General features: G+C 43.2%; 1 protein-coding gene across 2 annotated transcripts in view; it reads left to right on the top strand.

The window, feature by feature from the left end:
* Positions 1-20,289, top strand: part of CSMD2 (CUB and Sushi multiple domains 2) — a 477,324-nt gene that overhangs the window by 434,389 nt on the left and 22,646 nt on the right. For both annotated transcript variants that reach the window (XM_028738980.2, XM_028738982.2), the window contains 6 exons: positions 2,255-2,428; positions 3,706-3,879; positions 5,125-5,298; positions 6,911-7,099; positions 16,376-16,549; positions 19,085-19,270. In XM_028738980.2, coding sequence (XP_028594813.2) covers positions 2,255-2,428; positions 3,706-3,879; positions 5,125-5,298; positions 6,911-7,099; positions 16,376-16,549; positions 19,085-19,270 — 1,071 coding nt within the window. The remainder of the gene's footprint in view (positions 1-2,254; positions 2,429-3,705; positions 3,880-5,124; positions 5,299-6,910; positions 7,100-16,375; positions 16,550-19,084; positions 19,271-20,289) is intronic.

The raw sequence follows: 20,289 nt of genomic DNA, 5'->3' as shown, positions 1-20,289 counted from the left end.
TGAGAATCTGCACAGAAGCATAGCTGAGTGACAGGTGAGCTTTTGTGTAATGAGTAGGAATTGGGGGTGGGAAAGATTTGGTTCAATCGGCATTTTAACTGTGAACTGAAACACAGCTAGTCTTTGAAACTCTCACTTCTCCAAATGCTGCAGTGCAGTTCTCCAACCAAAAATTGTGTACAGAAATTCACATTGCCCTTTAATATTTAGGGGAAAGTATGCATTAAAGTGCACACATTAGTGAAAAGAATGCATTATATTGGGGAGAAATTGCTTTGCAAAAGTCTGTATATTATGAAAAATGCATACTAAAATCCTGATAGTTTTTTTGTGGGGACTTTTTAAAAAAGCAAATTAGTGAGTGAACTGAATTTCAGATTAGAAAAATGAGAACCTGAAAGGAACAAAAACTAGCAGGTGCATCCATCCATAATAGTGAGCAGGGTTCATCACTCCTTTGCCAATTGCTGTGGCGTAGATCTTGAAGAATATACCTCTTTTTCTTTGAGGTCTTCACTCTACCTGCTCTACTCTACTCACTCTACTCACAGGTGCCCCAAACTGTCATATTAAAACTGTTCAGTAAGTTTTTGCCAGACAGATCTGTTTGTTGCTTTCAAAGAATTACCAAGCTGATAAGAGAATGCTCTCATTTGTAAGAAATTCATGTCATGAGATGAAATGGAAGTCTTACAAAAGTATTTTGCACTCTGGATAACACATTTTCCATATAATTACTGCTGAGACAGGGGCGGGGGGAGAGATTTTGGCAATTGGATGGTGTGTGCACATTTTTGTCCTCCTTCCCTTTGTTCCCCAATCCTCAGCTCTGAAACAACAATATTCCACAAGCTTATTTGGTTTCTGGTCCACAGGGCATCTACAACCATTAGATCATCCAGAATGTCATCTGTTGATCTCAGGGGCAAATGGACCAAGTCAGTAGTTTAGAAAATGTGCATCTAGTAGCAAATTTTTGCCACTTTTGAACTCTGTACATACTAGGCAGAAATGTGGACATCACCACTATGGATTCATGTGGTCAGCAAGCCAGGAGTTGTGCTATGACAGCCTTCACTAACTTGGTGCCTTCTAGACGTTTTCTAGTAAAACTCTCACCAAAAAGCACAAATGGCTGGAGATTGTAGGAATTGTAGTCCAAATAACCAGAGAGCAACAGGGTGCTGATGGCAGTGCTATGAAAACACTAAGATATCTTCTTCGCCAGCTTTTCATAGCAATGGAGTATTTTTTTGAGGAAAATATAGGGCTAAGGGAATTTATTTTCACGTAACAAGTTATAAAATGGCATGTAATGTTGGTTGTGCTATATTAGATTGGCTTCAGTTTTAATTTGGGGTTTTTTGTATTCCTATCTATATGCTGCACTGCTCCTTAATCCTAAACATTATGAGCACTGCTGGGGTTACTACCAGTGTATGAAGCCTTAGGGGGCGGGGGAGAGAGAGAGAGAGAGAGAGAGAGAGAGAGAGAGAGAGAGAGAGAGAGACTGAGACTCTTTGGATTGTCTGATTAGCTCTGTGTGAGCACTAATTGATTCCAAAACACAGACTAAAAATAGCTGCGTATACAGTGTCTCATTTTGTAATCTGAGCTGTAGAAGAACTTTGGAGGGAAATAACCTTTGATCTGTATGATGGGACTGGCAGAACAAGATTATAATTAAGTGTTTTGGTGGCATCAATAGCAGTTTCTGTTTTGGTGTACAAGCCTAAGGTTGCTCTGGCTCTTTTGAACTTCTGCTGCAATTTGACAGCTACCTGCAACTCATTCTATTTGTTCTACCTACCTGTGTCTGTGTATGTAAAAAACAATGCGAGCTTTTTCGGAGATCATAGGTGATGAATCTATTAAGTGTAAATTGTGGACCACAGCACACCACACCAGATAATTTTCCTATTCTGTCAGGAGCTTCACACCACAGACATGCAGACACGTGGACATTTGTGCACACACACAAAACCCATTTGTGGTTCCTGCCTTGGTCTGCGAGAAGCAGTATATAATTGTCTTGTTAATTAGATTTTTTTATTAAAAAAAAGTTGTGGATGCCTTGAGTGAAGCATTCTCCAATGCTCAATATGGTAGAAACTTCCTCCAGAAAATGAACTCTTTATGTAAGTGATCATTAATCCAGCTTTGTGAGCAGAGTATTCCTAGCAGGAGACCATTGCTTATTCTTTCTACCCAAGTTGGTTTGTCCTTCACTCGGATGTTTCTCCTCTCCCTCCAGTTATCTCCTGTGGAGATCTGCCTGTACCACCCAATGGGAACAAGATTGGGACCCTAACCATTTATGGTGCTACTGCCATCTTCTCCTGCAATACCGGTTACACCTTGGTGGGCTCACGTGTGCGGGAGTGCATGGCAAACGGCCTCTGGAGTGGATTGGAAGTGACATGCCTAGGTAGGTGCTTGAGTAATGTTTTGCTGCTTTTGAGCCGCTAAACTGAATGTTGTTTGTAGCCCTGATGAACACCATTAAAGCTGTATTTCTGTGGCATGTAGATTTAGAATGGAGGCTGCAAGCTTAAATCAAGCCAATCGATGAATCAACTGAAACATTGGTTGATTAATCTCTGGTTGCCATTGCTAACCAGCTGGTATCTGAAACGCTAGATTGCCACGCACAATAAAAGAAAATATGTGTGGTTTTTCTTACTTGCATTACAGTATTTAGTTTATTTGTTTGTTAGATTGAAACATACCTTGAACTTCCTTTATTATCTCTCCCTGCTGGGAAAAGCCAATGAATGATCTTAATAAAGCAACTAAGAGAATTGTCACAAATCTCTGCAGTCCTTCTGACTACCTGATATTTTTAACATTCTTGTGAAAGAACGGTTGCTTTGAGAATTTCTCCCCAGATGTTGGGGTTACCTGATGTTTATCCTTGGAGTGGCATCAATTTATTAATGATAAGTTAATGATATCAGTCAGATTCTTATTGTTTCTAGCCAATAACCATTATAATAAAAATTAAAAAACAAGACAATCCTGGAGTAAGTTCGACATAACAAGTTTGGGAACTGCAAATAATCTAAATTTAAAATGAGAAAGTTCCCCAAATCATTTCGACTTTTTAAAAATAAATAAATAAATCCATTTGACACTGATTTGGGGAAAAGAAAAGGTATGGTTTATGTTTCTCACTGCTAGCATTATCTTATAAGTGACAAACTACCCTACATCTGCCACAGATGTTTTAGAATATTCTTCTAATTCTTTTTAATTCCAGCCTTACGCCTGATTTGCAGGTGCCTATCCCTCTAGTATTTTTTCTCTTAGGGGTAGGTAACCATTGTAGCGTCCCCTAGATATTTTGCAGTCCCATTGCCACCATCCCTGATCACTGCCTACACTGGTTGGGACTGATGAGAGTTGGGAGTCAGGAGTCAAGCAACATCTGGAAGGCACCACAACTGGGTATCCACACTAGTTTAGCACTTTATGGTCTACCTCTGCAAAATAAGCTCAAATTCTTTTTCAAAACATACCCCAGGATTGCAATTATTTATACATTTTTACCTCTTGATTGTAGTAAAAAAGCAAGCAGTTTACAAAGAGATATTAAAATTATTAATAAAAACATCAAGTATAGGTTCAGAGGACCATATGCTGTTCTTAGGGTAAACCAGTAGCTCTGGCTGATTCCCCCCCCCCCCCCGTTTGATCTCTGCCTAGCGGGTCACTGTGGCGAACCTGGCCCCATCGTCAATGGCCAAATAAATGGTGAGAACTACAACTACCGGGGCAGTGTGGTGTACCAGTGCAACCCTGGCTTCCGACTCATTGGGATGTCTGTCCGGATCTGCCAGCAAGACCACCGCTGGTCTGGAAAGACTCCTGTCTGTGTGCGTAAGTATGTTGCTATCTTTACTATAGAGTTGTGTGTGGTGCAGTGCATGTCCCATCAGAAAGGGGCAACAGGCAGGGTCAGCGGTGTTGGGCATCTGTCAAAGAAACCAGTGGGCCCACTAGCAGGGGCCCTCCTGGATCTGCATTTTGAAGGGGCAGAAAACTGTTCAGGATTTTGTGAGGCGGGGTAGGTTTACTATTGTTGGGATGGGGAAGAAATTTGGGTTTACTTTTCATCATGGGGTAAACCTACCTAATTCACACTTCAAACATGAACCAAAATGCAGAAGTCTTTCGAAATGTGCACCTCTCCAAATTTCGCAATTGCATTTCTCCAACCAAAAAACTACAGAAGAATGCAGGTATTTGAAGAAACAGCACATAAAGATGCATGCACTCATAGAAATATTAGGAAAAAACAGGAATATATTAAGATAAATTGCTCCCTAAAAATTGTAGCATACAAAAGAAGTGTAGCAAAACATATATGTTAGGAAAAATGGACACCAAGGCGTTGGACAAGTGGACTTTAAAAAAATTAGCATGCTGATGCAGAAACATTGAAAACTGAATTTAAGATTGGAAAAATGAGAAACCACAGTTGGCACATCTGTGCATCCCTACTGGCAACAGTGGTGGCAGCAGAATAATTTCTTTCCCTTTTTATATTTATATTTTTTTAAAGATCAATTTTGGTTTAAACTCACTGCTCAAGTGCTGCTCAGAGTAGAGCCATCAAAAATAATGGACCTAACTAAGCCAAGTTCATTAATTCAAATGAATCTACTCTGAGTAGGACTGACATTGGATAAGTTATGTTATGCTACTGTTTATTTACATGCTACTTTTTGGCTGAAAAATCTCCCCCAAGGCAACTCACAAAGAATAATTGCAAATAACAAACAATGCAAATGTTAAAAATGAAAAAAAAAATGAAACTTTAACATTTCAAAAGTATTAGAAAACTAAATACATTCCGTTCCTACCAAAAGGGCAAAGAATATTCCCTATTAAAAAATGTTAGGAAAAAGCAAGTGTAAATAGTTAAGCATCAGCGGTGGGGCAAAGAAGGGGGAAGAACATGCCCCTTGATGGTTCCAGAGGTCTCTCCCCTGCAGCAATCCTCTGTGCTTGAAAAAGTTTGCGCATAGCACCTCGTTACATTCTGTCCCCTGTCCAAAAGCACCCATACTTCAGCCACACAGCAAGGGCGGACTGGCTAACATCTCAGCTTTCTCACGGCAGCCATAACCTGCGGTCACCCTGGAAATCCAACGAATGGCCTGACGCAAGGCAGCCAATTCAACCTGAATGATGTGGCCAAGTTTGTCTGCAACATTGGTTACCGCCTGGAAGGGACATCCAAGTCCCAGTGCCTGGCAAATGGCCAGTGGAGTAATGCCCTTCCCATCTGCCACAGTAAGTCAACCTTCTCTTCTTCTTTTCGTATTCTGTCTTTGTGTCTGCATTTGTTAAACAGGTGTAAATTGATGTCAGGGCAAAAGCATTTAATTTCACATATCCGCTCATGAGGTCTGGACTGGTGGTGATAGACCAGGATCAAGAATTTGGGGCAGTAGTGGACCCAGCTGTGAAAAAGGAACTGAAAATAAAACTGCCAATATATCAAAATGCCATTTTACAGATCTGTGGTGCGACTGCATTCGGAGTACTGTGTACAGTGCTGTTCACCTCACCTCCAAAAAGCTATTCTAGATTTGGAAAAGATTCAGAAAAAGGACAAGCAATATAATTCATGAGAAGGAATAAAAAGCAGATCAGGGTGGTGATAGGGGACACTTCATCCTGGTATTTCAGGGTCCTGGAGTCTTGTCCCCCCGGACTGTGCAAAGGAGAAGGGGGACAGGGAGGCCAAAAGAATGCAGTGAGTCAGGTCTCACATCTGAAGCTGGGAAGCATCAATGTATTTCATAAAGAATATGCTGTGCATTTTTCTCACAGGAGCACAAAAATGAGTGAAGTATATTTAAAAATGGATATTAAAACCAACTGAAAGTGCCAAAGCAAATACTGAATAGCTGACTTTTGACAGAATATATAAATGATGCAGTATGTAATATGGTGAAAATTGCTTTACCCTTCCAGGTTGTGAAATGTACATATTATGACTTACATGATGTTGCATGAATGTTGATCAGTAAATAGCTTGAGTTGTTCGTGACATTTTAAATAATTTATACTTTCTATTTAAAAATCTGATATTTATGGTGTGCTCATCTCTTCCTTCCTTCCATCCTCCCTCTGGACCAACTTCTTGAAGAGGTGCACAGCCCCCAACCCCCAACCATGGTGATTTTCAGGAAGGGCTGAGAGTTGTTCTTTTTGAGGTGGAGGGGGGGGTGAGTTTTGCAGATGGTTAAGAGATCAGGAGGGATGCTTTTGCATTTTAATACATTGCTGACCAGTGTTTAATCTACTGATTATATCATTGTTCCATTGAAATTTGAATTGTTTTGGCAGCTTGATTTGTAAGCCACCTTGAGGGTCTTTGGATAAAGGGATGTGTTAAAAAAAATGATTGCGGGAGGGATGAGTGCACATTTTCAAAGGTCATGTCAGCCAGGCACAAGTGGAGATATTTCCTATCTCAAGGCCCCTCAATGTTGTTCCTGTTATTCAGCCCTCCAGGGCTATTCTATCAGCTTGTAGCATTATATATTTTATTAAAGTTCACTTCTCGAATTCCCACCCTTTTGCCTTTCCCCCATCTTGGGCACACACCCCCTTCCCTTCTTTTGTCTCCTTCCTTCCATATCCTTGTCAATATTCCCCCCCACACACATCTTGACAAGGTCTTTTCTCTTGATTGGGGTTGAGGTTGGACCCCAATCCTGGAACAATCCCACTGAAACCACCACATTAATTTCAATGCATTGTGGAAAAGAAACCAAATTTTGGAAAAGTATTGTGTAAGAATTTAACACCCTTTTTTGGTTTTAAAAGAATATTTCCCCCTTTGTTACACCCTCTGTTTTTCTTTTTATTTATTTTTTCTGTGATTTGCTTGCAGTTGTAAACTGTACTGACCCTGGGCACCTGGAAAACAGCGTCCGACAAGTGCAACCGAGTGGGCCTCACAGATACAGCTTTGGAACAACTGTCTCATATCAGTGCAACCATGGATTTTACTTGCTGGGCACCCATGTTCTTACCTGTCAGGGGGATGGCACTTGGGATCGGCCCCTCCCAGTGTGTCATTGTAAGTTCTTCAGTTTCCTGTAGAGGCTGAGTTCCCTTATGGTGGTACATGTTCTGAAAATGTCCCCCCCCCCTTTTCTGAGATGGTGATCTCCCACTGCCACATACACATCATATTATAGCTGACCAATTGAAATGTAGATGCCACAAACCAACCCAAATATTGCTAAGGAAACTGGAGTTATTTGTTTAGTTGGGTCAAAGCCTGCAATGCACATTGGAAGGTTTTGACCAAACTTTCTCTGATGGATCTACTTGGAACACAGTGTTTGAGATTTTATCCAATTAAGATTCATGAATAATAAGAATGGTGAGCGGAGGAATATTTAGCTGTTTGATTTCAAGTAGTTAAACCTTTCTTAAAGTGAAGCTGACATCATAGAATCTATACATTAAAATGGTTTAGGTGAGTAAAGAGATAAGAAAGGAGATGCACAACTGAGTGGTGAACGTTGAAGGTGGTTTGCCACAAACCCTGGATAAGCAATCATTTAGTATTCTCTACCCATCCCCTTTTGTTTTTTTGTGTTTGGCCCCAGCTTTGGGCAGCGTATACAACTTCTCTTGGTGGAATTCCTCTTTATTATCCCTCACTTCTGAGGGTTACTTGGCCTCCACCCGTGTCAGTCATTTTGTAGGCCCAAAGGAGGGAGAACTTCAATCTTCTCTAATATTTCCTGTAAGTTACAAGGGCGAGGAGTAATTAGCCACAGAAGATGATGACCAGAGATAGAATCATAAAATTGTAGCATTGGAAAAGAGCCAAAGAGCCATATAGTCCAGCTCCCTGGAATGCAGGAATCAATGTCTGTATGGCACTAGAGAAGTTTGTGTGCTTGATAACTTAATAGCAACAGCAACAAATGATGGAGAAAAGGCAACTAGCACCTTACGTTTCTCTGTGTGCTTGCCTGGCAGGGGCAGAGGGCTACTTTTGATGCCCAGGCTTTTGAGACTTCTCAGCCTCCTCCTCTTGCCTACTAGAGCTGAAATCAGCTGTAGTTGCACACAGTTGTAGAAGGTGTTTAGAAGGTGAAAGCTGAAAGTATCTCCAAAATTTAATGTATGGAACCCACGTATACATATAAACCCCTGAAAAACTGGACCAGTGGATAGGATTTAGGAATGGATAAATCTGTCTTTTTTCAGTCTGTATCATGTTCGCATGTTTCCCCTGTAACCCTGTCCCATTCCATTTCTGCTCATTTTTTAAAAAAAGTATATCCATACGTATTCTTAAATGTGTAATAACTACCGAAAATACAGATTTAGATGTGTATTTCAGTACAGATAAACTTTTGAGTGAAGCATTGCAAAATAGCAAAGTTTGAATTTGAACATTCGTCTAAGAGGTCCATATCTTGTCATTTAATTCACAAAAATCCAGGTCCTCAACCATCATCCCTAGTAGAATTAGGGGGCAATGGAGACAAGAGCAGCCCTGCTTAGACAATATTTTTCTTCTTAGGACAGACACTGGTTGCACCAACAAATTAGAAAACCATTACTGCCTGAGAAAAGTTACCATCCAGGACAGCCCAACAGCTTTACATTTCATAAAGCTGAGATGGTCCAAAGTCTCACCCCTTTTGAACAAGTTTTGGGGTTTTTTTAGTTTTATTTTTTTCCTCTCCCTTCTTCCCCTCACGTTAAGCAGTTTTTTTAAACACACGCACACACATTTTTGCACCTTTTGTTTCCCCCATGTTATCAGCATGCTACCTTGCCACTATGTGCAAACCATGGGAAATTGATAAGTGAATCCCACATTGGTATTCTTAAGGGTGATGGGTAAATATTGGACAAATGGGATTAAACAACTGCTCTTTGTAAAACTGAAGCAACCAGCAAGCAACATTTCTGGGGAAATGTGAAGATTCCTACACATCTGAGAAATTTCAGTGAAGTGAAAGGAGTTTTGATGAAACTGGAGCAACCTCTCAGAGGTTACTGTATACCTGAGACCTGCAGAAAACACTAAAGCCTTTTGGGAAGCCTGGAATTAGTGAAGAATATCTCCACACAGTGGGGAAATTTCAGAAGATCTGAAAGTAGAACCGCTCAACAATTTTACCTAAGGCAAATTTCCGAGGTGAATCTGGAGGTTTGTGCTTGGCGTTTTATATGCAGGGTGTTAAAGTGATCGTTGGGATTACACTCAATCAATAAGACTAACAATATTTATCAGGGCCTTGATGGGTGGGGGAAAGGACTACACAATCCCATTCTGGGATACTGCTGGGGAAGGGAGTGTTCGGAACCTTGGAAGATCATCAGAGGCTATATCCTGTTCCGGACAAAGTCTATTGAGAAAGCAGGAAAAGTGGAGGAGGCTTTGAGGCAGGGGAGTGGAGCCACAGACAGCTTCAAGAGGAGCTGGGAGAAATTCAAGTTCGAGCCTGTCTTGTTCTGATGACGTATACAGGGAGGACTGGGAAGGCAGAACCAGTGGTATAGCATAGTGGGGGCCACAGGGGCAGTTGCCATGGAGCAAAATTTCAACACCAAGTGCTGCCTCAATACTGCTGCATGCTTCCCTCACTGGGTTCCATTGAAAACTGCTTCTCCATGCGAACCAGGATGTGACCTCTCCAGACAATAGAATGACTCTTCTTTTCTTACCTCTGTGGCTGGGTGATGTGGATGCTGTTAGGCAATTGAATGACATGCCTGCAGTGTATTCCGTGCCTCCCTCCCACCTGCCCCCTCCATGCAGACTCGGGCACTGGCAACCCACACTACACCACTGGGCAGAACAAGAGTTCAGGCACAGAAGCAGAACCATGGATAGCTTTGAACAAAGCAAAGCACTTTTCAGGGTTGATACAGGCACTGAATGGCAACAGATGAGGATGTCAGTCCAGCAAAGGTCAAGAGCTACCTGGAAGGAATACACTGCAGGCATGTCATGACTTCTAAGGCTACCTGCAAACAGAGAGCCATTAGTACTTAAAGTGGTTGCACTTGATTCTTCAGATACTGACTGAGGTGAAGCCGGGGATTCTTTGGCTCTGCTGTAGGTTTGGAAATGGAGTCCTCAGAGCCTTCTTATGATTGTAATGGTCTTGACCTACCATCATGACAAGAGCCCTAGCTTGAGCATATTTTGAAAGTGATGCCTCTGGGAGTTTCACAACAGATTGAGGAAGCCAGCAAAGCAAAAAGGTCCTTTCCCTACTGTAGCAAACGTAAGAACTGGCCTCGCCTATCCTAACAGCCCAGAACATCACTTTAAAAAAAACAACCCTTAAATGCAAACAAAAACAAACACCCTAAAAAAATTAGAAAGCTGGAAATTCAGGAAGTACTTATTTATGTTTTCATACCAGCACTTTTCAGTGGCTTGTGTGTATGTTTGTGTGTGTTGATAGATTAGATAGATTAGATTGAGAGAGAGAGGCTGTGCCCTCAGGCTTAAGGTTGCTGACTTAGAAAAGCTGAGAGAGGGGAAGCTGTGTAGACGAGGCCTTCAGAGACCTGCTAGGGAGATTCCACTCCCACCGTGATAGCTCCATTGCTATTACAGCGAATGAAGAACCCAGAAGAAGAAGGTGTTGTGGAAGAGAGAAATAATCACTTGGAAGGGACTCATTTTTTATATCCTGATATTCTCCCCATTTCTCAAGTGGGGAGCCTTCTCCTGCTGAGGATACACCTCCAAAGAAATTGCTGGGAATTCTAGTAGGACCTGTAAGAAAATGTCACAGTGTTGGTTTTTTAAGGAACCTTTATTCTATTTTTAACAGAAAATAGCAGCAAGTAGGCAACAATAAAGAAAAGAAAAACATACAGGGAAAAGGAGGGAGGAGAAAACAACAGTAACCTGTGCCTTGTTCCAAGCTTGGGTGTTTTCTGAAAGAAAAGGTACAGAGACAGCATATGGCAATCAGCTATAGGTATCAAACACCCCCAAACTTGTAGAGGTTATTGTTGAGAGAAGGTGGTGCATGCTGTGTAGGATATGAAAGAATGTCATACCATATACAAAGAATTTAGAGATTCTGGTCCCTGCCTAAATTTCAGATTATGAGTGATTATCCTCCCATCTGTCCAATATGAGACCCTAAGCCATTTTCCACTGGGTTGCGAAAACAAGGTGAGCTGCTAATATCATATAAGTCATAAATTCCTTTCATAATGTGCTAGCATTTTCATCATCAAATACATTTAATACCATCAGTTGAGAGCAACCTATAAGCCATTCCACAGAAATTGTACACATTTCAAAGTGAACCCGAGCCCATAACTGTTTTACCAGATAACAGTTCCCACCGCAGGGACAAAATGGTGAGCAAGACCACTATCAGAGTAACTTCAGCATGTGTCCTCTAATAAAGCTGGATCCAATTTTTAGTGGGTGAGTTTCCCATGTTTTGTTCTGGTCTTGAATCCAGATTGTTTTACCTACATCTGACTTTTACATAATCACATGTAAAAAACAACAACGGCCCCAACAAATTTGATTAAGGAGCAACCGATTTGTCTGATTGTTATTAAAGAGTAGTTTTAATTATTAGTGCTTGAGTAGCAGAGTAGAAATCCTGTAAAGGGGTAGAGACCTTTGACTTTCCAGTTCTTAAATTGTGCTTCTCTACCTGATTGAGAAAAGAGCAGATGGTATCCTATCGGAATTACCATAGAAATAATCCATGCCAATTTAATCTGCCATTTTTTTCCCAGACTTGTACTGTGCTCTCTGGAAATGGGCTTGATAAAATTATTTAGCCTTTTTGAGTGTATCAGTTGAAAAGTTAGTGCTTGAAATGAGGTATTGATAATTAATTTTCTAATCTATCCATTGCCTGTCCCATTCACCTTAAGCAGTTGTAGAATGTGATTTGCTGCTTTTTTTAGTGGTAGCCAAGTGCAGGATACCATCAATTTCCATACCTAAACAAAAGGGCCATATTGTATTTTATCTGCTTGTAACTTATCAGTGGCAGGTCATGTTTCTGTCTCAGAATCTTGGCAATGAGAGTGCTAAGATTCATTTTTTTTTGTCACAAATTTATCTCTAGTAACAGAGATCCCCCCCCCCCAAAAAAAACCCTCAAACTATAATAGCCCTAGATATTCCTGCATTTTTTGGTTTGGGGTTTAGGCTTCAGTGTGCTTTCTCTATGTCAGAATGATTGACAGGAACGTCAGGTAAATCTGTTGCCCACCAGGTTATCAGAAAATTCACATAGCCAGGCAGATCTGAGCAGGGGAACACCACCTCATCTATCCATAGCCCTGGAGTTTGGATTCCTCTACTCATCTATTAGGCTGGGGAATATTTCAGGCTTCCATTGCTCAGGCATGGTTTAAGCATAGAGTAAGGCTTATTTGGAGGAAGACCCTGTCTAAGGTCATGGGGAGAGTCATTTGTAGTGACTGGCCTCACATCTACCAGGAAGAACAAAAATGTACAAGTAAGGCAAAATTCCTGTTTAAAACCAGTTGGTTCCAACAGCATCAGTTAATGGCTGGCATCCACATGTTTATATAAGGCATTTCAAACGGAGTTAATATATCTAATTTTTGTGGTAAGGGAGAGATTATTGCTACATTCCAGCAATTTCTAGTTTTAAAAGACCCTGCTCAGGAAGGTGAATTATGCATTTGTGAAATCTGGCACATTGTACGTTGTTAATCCTTAGAAGTGCTGTCGCTGAAGCAGGTTTTTAGCTTAGAAGTAATTCCTGGAGGATCAGTTATTAAATTATTTGCTACAGCGTGATTTCTTGCGTTGGCTGTCAGAGCATTGGTCTGGAAATCTTGGCACGGTCTCACTCACAGCTCAGTGCCAGGGTCTTAAAAGACAAAACCAAAAATGCTCATGTAGGCAAACACTTTAGTTCAATCTTTTATTTGTTATTAAAAAGTACATTTTGCATATTCCATCTGGATGTTGCTAATAACATTTTTAGAACCCATCAAAAATGGGAGAGGGGATGGTGGAGGCTTCCATGGCTAACATTCCTTTCATGTTAAGAACCCTTCAACTTGAGAACAGATTCAATGACTCTTGCAGAAGTTAGGATGTTTGTCAATAGCCAGCCTACCACCCTCTAATTGCTGGGATAATATGGTGATGCTGCATGGCTTTTTAAAAGCAGTTTTAGACTAGGCAGCACTTGGGACCTTCCTCTGTTAATTTCTTCAAGAACAGCAATCTACGGTAACTGGACAAGTGCAAATGAGTTCACACAATCAAACAGAATAAGCAATCATGTATGAACATAGGAAGCTGACTTATACTGGGTCAGAATTGGTTCATCTAGCTCAGTATTGTCAGCACAGAAAGGCAGCAGCTCTCCAGGGACTCCGGCTTTCTCATCCTTACCTAGAGATACCGGGGATTGAACCTGGGACCTTCTGCATGCAAAGCACGTAAGTTGTCACGCCATGTTGGTGATTGGAAAGTTTGGGACCAGACCAAAAGGAAGCAGGCTTGCACCTAGCCCAGGACTGATGAGAGATAGACCCAAATCTCTTCCTTGTTGGGACATTAAAGCAGGCCTTAGGTTTCAGCTCCCTGATGATGCCCCCATTTCCATAGTGCTTTCCTTAAACCAGAATGAGATGCTAGTGTTGACTGCACCATTTCAAATTATAGGTCAAGGGAAGGGTGCCAAGTACCATCCTGTACAAGTAGCTTGCCAGCCGCTGAATCCCTGTGGTTACTTTTCATATTCAAACTATTTTAAATTGTTTTATCAAACATATAATACATGAGACCAAGGGACAGGCAATAGAAGGAAATTCTAATTAGAAAAGTTCATGAATCTGCTTAACAGAGAAAGTTTAATTAATAATTATCTCAACAATAAACTAAGTAGTTGTAATCTAATACTTAAAAATACAATTTTAAATTGTTAGGATTAAAATGTTACATTTCTTTAAAAGCAGCTATTCTAATCTTTTGTTCATACATACAGAAATTCAATGTACGAACTCTAAGGGAATCATAAACTGGAGATTAAAATAAAGCTGCAACCCTAAGCACCCTTACTTGTAGTTTAACTCTGTCAAAATCAATAGGATTTTCTTCAGAGAAAGTATGTTTAGGATGGGAGTGTTAATGTGAAATATACCATTATTTCTCTTTTAGAAATAAAAATCTATTCCCACCCAGTGCATTTTGCCTTCCTTTGCCCAATAGCTTCTGGTGCTTGTACTGGTGTTGCCAGTGGCATAGACTAGGCTGAAGGGTAGTCATGGCATTAACACTTGGCAACCTGGAATAGCTGCCAGGGACCAACTGCCCCACCAGAGTTCACATCTGATGTGGACCCTCCATGCTCTGCAGCTAGGGCTGTGAGCTACCATTTTAATTTCCCAGAATGCCCCCTCAAACTTGGAGCCAGCCTTTTCTGAGAGCTAAGACAGGACAAGCTGAAACCCCTCCAAGACATATTCTTGCCAGGCATATTCTATGCGTCAGCCCATTTGAGCTGAATACCCCACATTTTTTTAAATAAAAAAATGGCAGTGTCATTCAACCCCTAGAGCTGAAAATACAAGCCGAAGCTGGGTATGAATTATTTCTTGATGGACTGTGCCATTTTATGTCGGGGTTTGAATACTTCTATCCATAAAATCATCCCTTCAGACATGGAAACAACTCATCAAGAGGAAGGTCTAGGCCAGTGTTTCCCAACCTTTTTTTGGCAAAGGCACACTTGTTTGATGAAAAAAATCTCGAGGCACACCACCATTACAGCCCCGTGACGTCAGCGCGCAGCGTCACGCCGGGAGGGACGCACGAAAGTGTAACTTTCAATTTTTTTCCCTCCCCCTTGCCGGGGAACCTCCAAGTGGGGTGTGAAGCGAGCGTACCTCAAGACCGAAACGCCTAATTCCTAGGGGGAAAGCATAACTGGGCGTTAACCGATCGCAAACCCTGTCCTAGCCCATTAACATAGGAAATTAACATATACAACGCGGCAAGACACCGGTTTTGGAATCCGTTCCTTCCCCCTCTCGTCTGCCGAGTTGGTCCCTGCCCCTCTCGCGAGACTCGCCGCCGGGTCCGCTCTCGCGCACATAGCCCGGCGAGAGGGCGCCTCCCCTGCGCGCGCGCCTGCGCGCTCTGTGCCCCCTCCCTCCCCCTTTTCGGCCCAGCGCGCCGCTTTGCCTGTTCGTGCGCCGCGCGTGTGAGGCGAGCGGGAAGGCCGCGTAGCCCCCCATGCAGGAGACCCAGGAGAGCCCGGCGGCCGCCGAGCCCCCCGCCGCTCTGCCCGCCCAGGACGAGGGGCCCAGAGGAGGAGGAGGAGGAGAGCCCGGCGGCAGTAGCGGAGGAGAAAGAGGCGGCAGCGGCAGCAGCAGCGGCGACTCGGAGGCCGAGCTGCCGGACGGGCCTTCCGCAGAGGAGCCTGAGGGGAAGAAGGAGCCGGAGCCCGAAAAAGGCGGCGGCGAGGAGAAGGAGGAGGCGGAGGAGGAGAAGCCGCGAAGCAGCAACGGCGAGGAAGAGGAGGCCGCTGGTGAGCGTCGGGAGCAGCCGCAACCGTCTTCGCCTCCGGCCGCTGGGCCGCCTTCGCCGCCTCAGGAGCCGCCCGAGGTTGCTGCTGTAGCTGCCGCCGCAGAGGAGCCGCCAGAGCGGCACACCAGGCAACATCTCGCGGCACACTACTGTGCCGCGGAACACCGGTTGGGAAACACTGGTCTAGGCTAGCCTTCTTGATGTGCTAGTTTTGCATATGTAGGGAATAAGTATCCATACATTACTACACACACAAACACACACCTGCAGTCTAAAATGGCACAGCCCACCAGCAGATATATCACCTTCAGTTTGTGCTCATGTATTTAAGGACTAATAACACCACCACATCTTTTTCTTACTTTGTATATTGAACTATGGTCAAATCAGTTTTAATTCCCATATTCACTGAACTTCAGGATGTTGGCATGGCCTTCTAAGTGGCCTGCATGGACTTCTGAGTTTCTGTTTCCACTGGGTTGAACTAGATGATCCTTTGGGTCCCTTCCAACGCTACAGTTCTATGAGTCTATGTTTTCAATCCATTTTAGGAAGATGTGTTGGGCAATGTTGAGGGAGGCATGAGCTGGATTTCCCATTGAAACACAAATTGAAATCCACCAGAAATGTCAGCTCAGGTTGGGCTTACCTTATGAGAAATGGTTCTATCAATTGACTACTTTTGGGTTAGGACCAAAACGGCCAACGCTATTGACGAGGTGGCTTTCCAGTTTGTGCCCTTTGAATGTGCTGGAAGGCTAATGCTGTGTCTGCTCAAAACCTTCTTGTCCCCCTCCCGCCTTGTTTCAGTGGTCTCCTGTGGCCATCCTGGATCCCCACCCCATGCCCAGATCTTGGGTGAAGTCTACACAGTTGGCTCTGTGGTGCGTTACAGTTGCCTGGAAAGGAGAAGCTTGATTGGCAATTCCACCCGTATGTGTCAGCTTGATGGGCGCTGGAGTGGGTCTCTCCCTCACTGCTCAGGTGGGAAGACTTGACCGCACCACACAGTTGATGCTAATGATGGTTTTATTTATTGCCTCCTTAAATCGCAAGGTCACCAACTGCAGTTGTTTATTTCTGTCCTGCTTTTTTATCCAAGTTGGCCTTTAGAAAAAATAATAATTGGGACGGTTGTAGACAAATAGATGGATGGCTTTGAAATTGAATGTTGACAGAAGAAAAAAATCATCCATCTGCCATCTGGGGGAAAAATGAGGTGGTTGCACAGAGGTGTTGTGTGAAGCAGTTCAAAGTAGAAAGAGCAGCAAGGGGGAATGGGCAGGGTCTTCCCAAGGAGCAGCAGACCTTTGGAAAGTGGGCTGAGCCATTTGCCAAATGTGAGAGCAAAATAATTGCCCTTTGGCTTAGAACTGTGCTTCACCTTCATTCTATTTCCCATAGTGGCCTGCCAGCTTATAGAAGCAATGTGTTGCCCTTGGCCTGTAGCAGCTGGTACTCAGAGGTCTATCTAAACAAGGAGGGGAGCCATCAGTTCAGATGGGCCTTCTGGGGCTTGGTTTCTGGTGCCTCTGGGAAGCTTGTAAGCAGTGTACAAAGAACATGGCATTGCCACCCCAGCATCTGGTAAACATGTTGTAGGATGTCCTACATGTTGTAGGATGCAGTGAAGACAATTGTGATGAAAGGGGAGATGTTCATTCCAATACAGCTTTCCCCCAACCTAGTGCCCTGCAGATGTTTTGGACCACAACTTGTGTCAGCCCCAGTCAGCACAGAGAAATGGGGAGGAGAGTAAATGAAGTCATGTGTTAGAATATATTGTTAGTGCAATTACACATACATACAGATTAGTTACAAGAGGGACTAAGGGAGATTATTCAGATGCTTCCCAGAAAATGAGAGTTTCCAGGAGGGACTTGTATGGGTCATGGGTTGGGAGCTCGTATTCCTCCCATCAGCCCGAGCCTTAGGCAGCAACATGCGGAGGGGCACAGGTTTGCCAAGTCTGATTTAGATGCAACTTGTGTAAAAAGAGAAAAAGAAATGAAAAGCCTCCCTGCTTGTGGCTCACTGTGATCTTTATTCTGGCAACGGCAAGCGAAAGGCCTAGCCTCACAGCACAGCTTGGGGAGTTGTGGGCCTTCAGATCACTTTCTGATTCTGTGAGCTCCCACACCAGAGGATGCTTTTATTCCTTGTTTGCAAACAAGTCCTTTTACAAAAGATTTTAAAAGTTCCCATTAGGTGTTTACATGAGACACGGATAGTGCAGAGCTGCTAGGGAGGTGCTTGTAGCCCAGTCACAGAGCTAGTTGGTGGAAAGAGCCAAGAACAGATGGTTGCCATGCCACAAAAGGAACAGGCTCATCTCCATCTCTCAAGGCAATCCCGCAAGGTGGCCTCCTTGGCCTCCTTGCATACCTCTGTACTCTGCGAGCAAATGACTCGCTGGCTCAGTGGTATGTCTTTTTTCTTCACTGGATTCCCAATAAAGACAGCAGCTCTGAGTCAGTGAGGACAACAGGTGGCTTTGAAGCATCTTGTCATTTTCAGTTTGAGGAGACCAGAGCTGGCAAACTGAATGAAAAAATACCCAAACAGCAACAGCTGTTGCTGTGTACATCTGGCTGAGATTGTACTCATAGCTACCCAAGGGTGTTCTTACACCTGATGATTCAGCCATTGGTGTGTCATTTCCATCCTTGTGTATGTACCATGTGAGCATATAAGACTATCAGAGAATTCCATCAGAAACAGAAGTGGAAGTTTCCACTATTTGTGTTTTTATTGCTGGACTGGAACAGAAATCAGTATTCACTCACAACCCTTTTGTAAAAGCCCACAATTGATATGTAATTAATGGCTTTTTTGCATTGTTTTGATGTTTTATTTACATTGAAATGAATGTAATGATCTTAAATAATCGTATAAATTAATAGCTTCAATAAATCATAACATAAATTACATTAAATAGCAGGCAACATTATGAATTACATAGTATGTGGCAGAAACCACACTCTGGCAGAATGGAAACAATGTAGAATGGGATGAAGACAGGCTGAAATGGAAATCACCTTCTTACAACCCTACAAACTCAGAAGCAACTTTGCAAAATGCAGTTTTGGGCACACAGAATTCAGCTCTCTCAGAATACCGGCTTCCACATTTGTTCGATATTATGATTGATATCATTACTGTTCAGATTTCTAGCCCTCACAGCTGCAAAAGCAGGCTTTAAAGTTTGTGGGCAATGCCTGCTGAAGTTAAGAGAGGTGACCCATTGATAGCCTATGTTCTACCTCTGAATACCAGTTTCTGAGAATAGCAAGTGGGACAAATGCTATAGCATCCCGCTCTAGCTTTCAGACTTCTCACGAGCATCTGGTTGTTCATTGTACCAACAAGATGCTGGCCTGGGTGAGCCTTGGCCTGATCCAAGAAGTCTCTGGTAGCTTTCTCCCAGGACTTTCTGCTTTCAAGTATCAGCTAGGCGTGGAAAGAGATATGAAAACAGGGACTACCTGAATGACAGTACTTCTGCTTTCCTCTTGCCAGGAAGCCTCGAGGGACTGTGTGGCGACCCAGGAATACCTTCTCACGGCATCCGGCATGGCGGTAACGAGCTAAGTGTGGAGAGTACCGTCTGGTTCAGCTGCGAGCCAGGCTACACCCTCCGGGGTTCACTGCAGAGAATCTGCCAAGCCAACGGTTCTTGGAGTGGGACTCAGCCAGAATGCGAAGGTCAGTGCAGCGAATGAGCCACATGGAGCACTACAAGCACAGAGGATTTGGGGGCGAGCTGCTGGTGGAGCAAATTATTTACCCTTGTTCACCTCCAGGACATTTTTATATTAAAAGAAGTTTATAAATTATTATTATTATTATTACTATTATTAAAAAAAAAATGTTGAGGGAAGCAACTCCATTAGAGGCTTCTGTGTCTCTTCATACCCACCAAGGGCACAGCAGCAGTCTAGGGCAGTGCAGCCTCTTTTCTGTCAAAGGCCTCATGGCCCTTGGGATAAATGTTTCTGCCATTCCCTTTCTTTTCTGCCTTCTTTCTCCCCACCCTTCTATTTTGCCCCCTTCTCTTTACTCTTCCCTCTCTACCCTAGCCCACCACCCCAATGCCAGCTAGGTTTTAGATTAGGTGAAAATCCTCTGAAACCTAATTACTGTGTGGGGTGGGGCAATTTGGCAGTTGTGGCATCAATTAGAAAAACAGGCCCATTCCCACAAATGCAGTTATTCTGTTTAAGCCTAGTTGCTGCAGTAGGGAAAGAATTAGGGGCAGCACAGCTCCACTCCCCCAACTGCCCCCCCCCCCCAATGTGGCCTCCAGAAAGATCACAAAAGGCCATAAGGCCACAGCCCACCAAAGAGGATGCTGGACTAAATGGGCCACTGGCTCAAGCTCTTCCTCAAGCTCTTCCTATGTCATTAAAAATGCTGCATTGATTGATTTATAACACACAAACAAAGTGAGTCATTTCTAGAAATCTATGAATTCTTTCCTTGGTTTGGGCAGGCAGGAGGAAATTCAGTCAAAAGAAGGCTTTTGCATTTCCCCACTGCCATCTCACACCAGACTAATTTACATTAAATGTCCTATTAAAAGGTAAAGGTACCCCTGCCCGTACGGGCCAGTCTTGACAGACTCTAGGGTTGTGCGCCCATCTCACTCAAGAGGCCGGGGGCCAGCACTGTCCGCAGACACTTCTGGGTCACGTGGCCAGCATGACATGGCTGCTCTGGTGAGC

Source organism: Podarcis muralis, chromosome 7, assembly GCF_964188315.1.
Source record: "Podarcis muralis chromosome 7, rPodMur119.hap1.1, whole genome shotgun sequence".
In the NCBI taxonomy this organism is placed as follows: domain Eukaryota; kingdom Metazoa; phylum Chordata; class Lepidosauria; order Squamata; family Lacertidae; genus Podarcis; species Podarcis muralis.
Note: the sequence above shows the minus strand (reverse complement) of the source record. Positions and strands in the feature narration are given on the sequence as shown.